Source organism: Grampus griseus (genome assembly GCF_964374135.1).
Source record: "Grampus griseus genome assembly, chromosome: 1".
NCBI classification, from domain to species: domain Eukaryota; kingdom Metazoa; phylum Chordata; class Mammalia; order Artiodactyla; family Delphinidae; genus Grampus; species Grampus griseus.
The window spans coordinates 65,435,178-65,443,173 of record NC_139017.1 but is presented as its reverse complement, the minus strand read 5'-3'; the positions used below and the strand labels follow the sequence as shown (position 1 = coordinate 65,443,173).

At 41.4% G+C, this 7,996-nt stretch overlaps 1 protein-coding gene across 1 annotated transcript; it reads left to right on the top strand.

Moving 5' to 3' along the window:
* The first annotated feature begins 1,111 nt into the window (after positions 1-1,111).
* RGS4 (regulator of G protein signaling 4) lies at positions 1,112-6,382 on the top strand. Its single transcript, XM_082661489.1, has 5 exons — positions 1,112-1,244; positions 4,175-4,279; positions 4,589-4,650; positions 5,174-5,340; positions 5,747-6,382. The coding sequence occupies exons 1-5, from the start codon at positions 1,201-1,203 to the stop codon at positions 5,984-5,986; spliced, it is 618 nt and encodes a 205-aa protein (XP_082517615.1). The 5' UTR covers positions 1,112-1,200; the 3' UTR covers positions 5,987-6,382.
* Positions 6,383-7,996: the final 1,614 nt, after the last annotated feature.

Sequence of the window (7,996 nt, the reverse complement as noted above, 5' to 3'; positions counted from 1 at the left end):
TGTAACTTTGATGTGAGTATTTGAGCTACGACTACAAGATGTGAAACACCTGCATGATTCTTTGAAGTATTCAATCCATCATATTGTGTACCAAAGATAGTAATTGTCCAGGTTGGTTCAGAAGCACCTGCAGGGTTAGATATTCTTATGTTCACTGTGACCCTGGTAACATGCAAAGCAAACTACCTATGTTTCTTCTCTCCCTGTCTCACTGTTTCTCAATATTTTGAAATACTAGTTTGGATACCTACAATTGCATAAGACATAGTAAGATATAAATCCACTTACAGATAAGAACAGGTGTCTATATTTGTTCATTTGTTCCCTCCTCTTGTCTTCCGGCTGCTGTTTTGAAGCATTTTGCTGGAGGCAGACATGTACCAAAGAGATTGTCAATGCTTGGATGAGTCCTGTTCTTAGTAAGCGTTCTAGAAAAGTATTCCACAGTTAGGCTGATTACAGATGTAGCTAATCTATTTTCCCTCAGCTAGTTTTCTGTGCTGCCAGGTGTATAACTGTCTGTCTTCCAGCTATTCTTCCCTCACATCCCTGTGTGAACGTGGCAACAGAGAAAGCAACTTCTGCAAATCCCTGCCTGGAAACGATGGATCCTGCCCACTCCCTTTTGGAAACAGTGAGGATCAGATTTTAGACCATGTATGAAATAATATTTCTAATCCAAAGGAGGAAGTGCATTGAGAGTCAGCCCCAAAGTAAGCCCATGAACTCCTGCTAGCCCCTTTCCCTCCAGGAGGCAAGTTCCCTTGACATTGTTTTTACAGACAATGAATAAACCCCATGTTTTGTAGCATTGTAAACTTATCTTTTCCTTTTCTGGACATTCAAAACCTCAGACATCCGTAGAGCACTGAGCAAGTTTATATTTTCTGTATGTCTACTTTGCAGGAGGATTTTTCTGCCTGTTCACTTTGCATTGTTGCGTCAGCCCTTTCTTCCTTATCTCTTCCAGAGGCTGGAGAGGCAGAAGGAGGCTGAGAGGAGATGGTATTACAGAGCTGCCATCTGATTGGCTGGATGGTCTTGGCTGTGCTATAAATGAGACCCCACAGGCTTGGGAGGGAGAAGCTCAGAGGATTCTGACAGTATCTTTACCGGAGAAAAGGCAAAGTGTGCTCAGAACAGAAGCCACAGCTCTTCCTGCTGCATTTCTTTCCTAACGTGAATCCCACACTACACAAGATGTGCAAAGGACTTGCAGGTCTGCCGGCTTCTTGCTTGAGGAGGTAAGATTATTTTCAGCCACTAAACCAGATAGTGTTAAACTTTCAGATAGACTTTTTAAGTTGTTTGCATATCCTACTTACTAACCTGGTTCTTTGGAATTAGAAACAATGTGGTGAGGAGAGCATCAGCCTCCTAGCTTTCCTTCAAGACTAGCTAGAAATTGTGACTTGGGAAGTGTTCACTCCAAATTTTGGCATCCCATATGTTGCTTTCTGTGACCTTAGTCTTGAGGACTGTTCTGATCCTCTGACCAAGCTAGTTCTAATTAAGAAGTGATATGAGGTTTTTGGACTATATACAGTGGTCTGTAACGTCTCTACCTGTGTTACTGTTATTTGAATATCACTGAGGTACGTAGAATCATGGGTCTGGGCTTTCTTATTGTATACTAGATCTCGTTTTGGGGAGGATACCTCAGAATGAAGTTTGGCTACATCACCAGAAAGGCACTATGCTGTCTGTGTGATGCTGCAGTATCTTTCACTCTGTGTCCTTATAAGCAAATGCTACAATAAAATAAGAGTTTCAAAACTAGGTCTCCCTTATCTCTCTGCTCCTACCTCTAGTTCTCGAAATGCCATATGTGATTGGTGGTTGAGAAGTATTGATCATAACAAATCAGCTAAGGGCTCTGTGGAAGATCTCATCTTAAAGACATTGTTTTGTCAAAGTACTGTCTCTTGACTAAAAAAAAAAAAACCCTTAAAGATATGCAGCTACTCATATGTCTTTACCGTTTTAAAAAAGATATAAATAAATGCTTTCATAGAATGCTCATATATTAGCTGAAAAACTACAAAACTAGTGCATATTACATTACTTAATCTTATAAAGTAAAAAGTCAATTTGTACATGTACCACCCCCTGTCTTGTTCCTCTGCAAACCTTAAATTTGCAGGTGAAGTCACCTTAAATTTCAATTCAGAATTATCTCAGAAAGCACAGTCTTTTGTGTAATCCTAAGGAGTTTACCTCCTGTCATTCAGGAGTATGAAAAAATAATCTGGTTTTTTTTTTTCATTCTTTCATGGCTACTTTAAAATGAATCAGGAAGGGCTGGCAGGGAGCACTTATGACAACAGTGGCCCTGACCTCCACCATTAATTTCCTGAACTGAATAGAGCAAATCAATCCAAGCTTCAGTTAACTCATCTAGAAAATTAATCATACAAAATACAGGAGTGTCAGGAGAAGGTTATGCTCTGGTAAATATTTTAGGAGACAGGTGAGTAATTACTCTAGAGCTTTGCCTTCCAGGAGCTAAGACGCTAACCTGGGGAGGTAAACTCTGTATCAGCAGGGTCAACTGCTCTTCCCTTTCCTCACTGGTGAACTGTGAATCATCTTGTCCAGCACCTTCATTCTCACATTGGTGCCTGAGGCTCCAGGGGGAATGTGAAATGCTCAAGGTCACGTAGGTGGTGGGTGGCAGAGTGCAGATCAAATCCAGGTTTCTTACTTCAGAGGTCAGTGGAGTCATCTTGGTTTTTATTTCTATGGTTCTGTTGTGTTATTAGGACAAGTGTAATGTACTTGCTAAGAGTACTTTCAAGTCTTCATGAAAAGATTCTGCGTTGGTCGATAACTGTCAGATCTCAGCTGGACCTGGCATATGGAAACATGAGATGATTTCTATTTTGACCCAATCACAATATACTTACATTATCACCTTAGAATCACTGCAGCCTTCATGATTAGATCTTGCTATCATTAAGGAAGAGTTTGTATCCCGTGACCGCTTGGGGAAACAGAGGAGGGAGGAGAACAGTCTTGTGAGGGAAAGAAGATACTGTTTTAGGGGCAGCACAATAATATAATGGATTTTAAACTTTCTGGAGAAATGCACATAGATAAGGCATTATTATATCAGTAGCCATCCTTGTGGCTTCATTTTCCTCCCTCTAAACAGGAACAACTCGTCATTCATTTAGTCTTTCATTTCCTTCAAAACAACATTTCTCCTTTAAAACTGTATCTCAGCTTTTATAAGAAAAGAGATCCAAGCAAAAGAATAAATAACAAAAAGTGAGGAGGTTGAGCTCAAAGCTTATTAAAAGGTCCTCCTTTTTGAATGAGTCACATGCCCTGCCGTACCCTAGCGACCTATTAAACAGTGACCATAAGCTGGAAGCTCTGCTCCAATTAAATAATCAGAGCTTCAGTGATGACTCTTGCTTGCTTCTCCTTATTATTGTTTTTGAGCCTCAAATGTGCTTTATAGTGTAAATATCCTTATAGTGTAGATGTTAAAAAGGAAAGTAGTAGCAATAGCAGGAAAGCTTGCTTTCCTTAGAAGCAAACCTGCAGGAGCTCAGGTTTCAGCCTGAACATTTGTGTTTACCCCCTCATTTTCCACTCCTCTCTGCTGGAGCTGCACACCTCCATAATGTGACTTGCTCACCACATCCAGGCTGGAGTCGAACAAACCCTTACTTCCTCAGGTTCTTCTCCATTGCTCTGCTAGCAGTGAGGCAGATGGAAGTAGCAACTACCCTCCAGAAGGTGGCGCACAACAAGCAAGTGCTATATTTCACTGTTCACTGCTTGCTCTCCAATACCTAAAACTTACTCAGAGAATAGTCAAGTTTTGAATGTGTTTCTGCTGAAGATACCTAAGTGTTCCTTTGGTCAAAATGACAGGTTTACAGAAGACTGAAGGGTCTGAATTCAGTCAGAATTCTGACTGAAGGGTCAGAATTCCAGTTACTGATGAAGGAGGCTGTGCTCCAGGTTTTGCAGTAAGTCATAGGCAGAAGCAGAAGCAGAATCTCATTTTCCTGAGAGTTCTTGCCAGCTTCAACTCCTATATCCTAAATAAATTACCCCTGCCCCTTTACTAGTGATGAGCCCTTTGAACTGTACCATTAGGATATCTTCTAAAGAGAGCTCTGTATCATTATTCTTTTTTTTTTTGCCCTCTTCTGTGCAGTGCAAAAGATATGAAACATCGGCTCGGTTTCTTGCTGCAGAAGTCTGATTCCTGTGAACATAATTCTTCCCACAGCAAGAGGGACAAAGTGGTGATTTGTCAGAGGTAAGAGAAAAGGCCTTGGCAAAGAGCCACTGCGTATTAACTATCTGATGACAGAGATGTTCTGTAAGGAGAAAAAGAAGTGATGTCCCTAGTTGACCTAGATTTGGATCATGATGGCCTCCATTTCCATGGAGATCACGTTTGCATTTGAAATTTCCATACATCTAGTGGAAAGACGGCCCTGTGCAATGACAGGTCTCAGCGTAATGATGGAAAATAAAATCTCTGGGTTTTATTCAGGATCTTAAAAGTTTTGCCCCCATTTTGTATCCTAGCATTCAGGTTATTCTTTCTCTGTAATGTCTCTAGGGTGAGCCAAGAGGAAGTCAAAAAGTGGGCTGAATCACTGGAAAACCTGATTAGTCATGAATGTAAGTATGACAGCTTCTCCCCCAACCTCCACTCCCTGGGATGAAGATACAGCACACTGGATAGACAAGTTATCTCATATTATGCCTGATCTCATAGGAATTACAGAAAGCCCTGGATTTCTTCTGCATTTCAGACTCAAGAAAATCAGCCTGCTTAAAATTTTACCAGATCCTAGAGCTTTGTGACATACAATAGAAAGCTCATACACAAACCATCTCTTTCATCACATAGGAAATGAGTAGAGGAAAACCCCCAAATATTGAGATTTCTTGCAGAATCGACCTCAGTTTCTCTTTCCCAAACTCACTTTGGCAATTGAGGGCAGCACAGGCATTTCAGAAACATAACGCTTTCTTGAAAGAGACTTCAAACATCTGACCTCCAGTGACCTCCCAAAAGGAGGAAATAGGGCACTGTTTGAACGGATGCCTTGTTCCCTCAAGCACCCCAGCTTTATCTGCAATACAGTGCCCACGAGGGCAGTCACTGTGATGACAACTGGTTCTTTCTCCTCTGTCACAGGTGGACTGGCCGCTTTCAAAGCTTTCTTGAAGTCTGAATACAGTGAGGAGAACATTGACTTCTGGATCAGCTGTGAAGAGTACAAGAAAATCAAATCACCCTCTAAACTAAGTCCCAAGGCCAAAAAGATCTATAATGAATTCATCTCCGTCCAGGCAACCAAAGAGGTAGGTCTGCGTGGCAAAGAACTGTCTGCATCCTAGTGAAATTTTCTAGACATTCAATGGCATGGATCCTTAGACGATGTGAATTAAAGGTACAACAGTGAAGCAGGTTATTACAATCTTGACAACCCCAAATAAATAAGTTAAGTAAAAAGCTCTTTCATCCAGATGATCTCCCATCATGAATTTTTTTGGAGGAATATCCCAAGTTTGGGAGAAATCATTGAAGGTATTGCCCTACCCACCCTGAAGCAGTTGAACATTTTATGTTCTCTCACGTGTGCCAGGGTCGAACTGAATGTCCTTTTTTTCACTTCTGGGGTATAGAGAGTGCACACAGTACAAAGCATGCAGCCTCCCATCCTTATGGGGTAAAATGTCTAATGAAGCCTTGGACTCTGGCCCTTAGGTAAACCTGGACTCTTGCACCAGGGAGGAGACAAGTCGTAACATGCTGGAGCCTACGATAACCTGCTTTGATGAGGCTCAGAAGAAGATTTTCAACCTGATGGAAAAGGATTCATACCGCCGCTTCCTCAAGTCCCGATTCTATCTTGATTTGGCCAACCTTTCCAGCTGTGGGTCAGAGAAGCAGAAAGGAGCCAAAAGTTCTACAGACTGTCCTTCCCTGGTGCCCCAGTGTGCCTAATTCTTGCTCAGTGGTGGAGGCCGAAATGCCAAGACTCTATGCCTGGAAAACCTGAGGCCAAATATTGATCTGTATTAAGCATCAGTGCTTTCTTCACATTGTAGCCTAGTGTTCATGCTGCTGGCTATGTGTGAGTCACTCCCATACAAAAACTAGATTTTGTTTTGGTGTTCTGGTGTTCATCAGGGCAGGACCTCATTCCAGTCCAATTTTCCCAAATTCCTTTTAGGGTGCCATGTGAGCAAGTATCCAGATAATGGCCTTGTGGGTCTGGATTTTCTCTCCTGCCAACAGTGTGACCTCAGGTTGGTTGGTTGGTGGTTGGGACACTTCATGTGACATCCACAGGCACATGTGTTCTGTTAACCAGCACTTTCTCCAAACTCAAGATGTTTAGATGAGGTTGATCTATTTTATGTACATATGTGTGTGCATGTGTGTGTGTCTATGTATATATATATATATACACATGTACATATGTACATACACACATTCTGTATATATGTATGTATATATACATACATATATATTTTTGCAAGAATGGCAGGAAAGACCCTAGGTGCTCATAACTAGAGTGTGTATACATACATACATGCGTGTTCTGATCCCCAGTCTTTCACTCTGCAACTGAACAGGGCAAACTAAACCAGCTGCCCTGCAGGCTAAGAAAGGAATGCTAACCTGTGGAAAGTTGATTCTGTAAAACTCCATGAGTTTTGCTAGAGAAACATCCCAGGGATTTCATGCTTAGTTTGACCACCGACAGCCTCCAAGTTGGATAGTATTCTAAGGCGCAAACATAAAGAATCTTATGCCTGCCTGACACGGGGCTGTCTTTAGCTGGTTATCACTAATGGCACTTTTGAGTCCCCAAGCTGCTGGCCTCCCTTTCCTCGCTTGGATGCTTGGTGCGTAATAGTGGGAGCCAGATTGGTATGGAGTTGGAGATGAGGTGCTTGAACAGAATGAAGAAACTTAGGTAGGGCCTCGCCAGCTCTACCTACTATAAGATGCGGGCTGAGTAAGGGCACAGGATTTAAAGATTAACATTCTTATCCCCTACTCTTTTTTCCTCTCTTGATTAAGGTGCTCTTCTCATTTTGATTTTCCCTGAGAACTTTAGCCATCAGATGAGGCTCCTTAGTTCACTGTGGTCGTTTGTTTCCCCATAATGGCTCTAGGCTATTTGCCTATTCCTTATAAACCAGCATCAGGGGAGAGATTCTATTTTTTAAGGGGGGAACATGTTTTCACAAACTGAAAAGCCCTCATAAGTTTCTTTTTTGAAGGTAGAATCTGGTTCATTCCATCCCAAACATCAGGACTCACAGACTGAAGGCATTTCTTTCTAGGCTCTGAGATGAAATGAGAGAGAAAAGAAAAAAAAAAAAGGAAAAACGGATACCAATTTTTAGAACTACTGTTTAGAACTTTTCTCAAGGCACATGAAATACTTGAAAATGTCTCCTTTATGTTATTTATGATGTTTTGTACAGTGTTTTTATTACTGTATCGTTTTATAAATGGAGGTGCAGGATATCACCTGAATTATTAATGAATGGCCAGGAAGTAATTTTCTTCTCATTCTTTTAAAACTACTGCCTTTGAAGTGCACACACATGCATACCTGAACACTGAAAGGATTTTTCCAGTATAAATTACATGCATGGGCACCTTCGTGGCTTTTAAGCCAATAGATGTAATAGGCTGCAAAATGAAGACACCGGAGTGTGTGTATACAAATCTCAATGTATTAAATGTATAGGTTTCCTCAGTTGTACACTTTTTGTCTCTCTGGCAGTCTTGCTTTCAGTGTCCCCAGAGTTCCTCATCAGCGCCCCTTTCTGTTATATGCAGTTCCACACTTTGTCTCTAGTTAACTCCAGGATCCAAACGTGGTAACTCTATTGGTCTTGCCCTATTAGAACTGTTATGACTTTCAGATTGTATCTGTACTCACAGACTTCTGTCTCACCAATAGGTCTGGAAAGTCATTCTGAATGAGAAGTA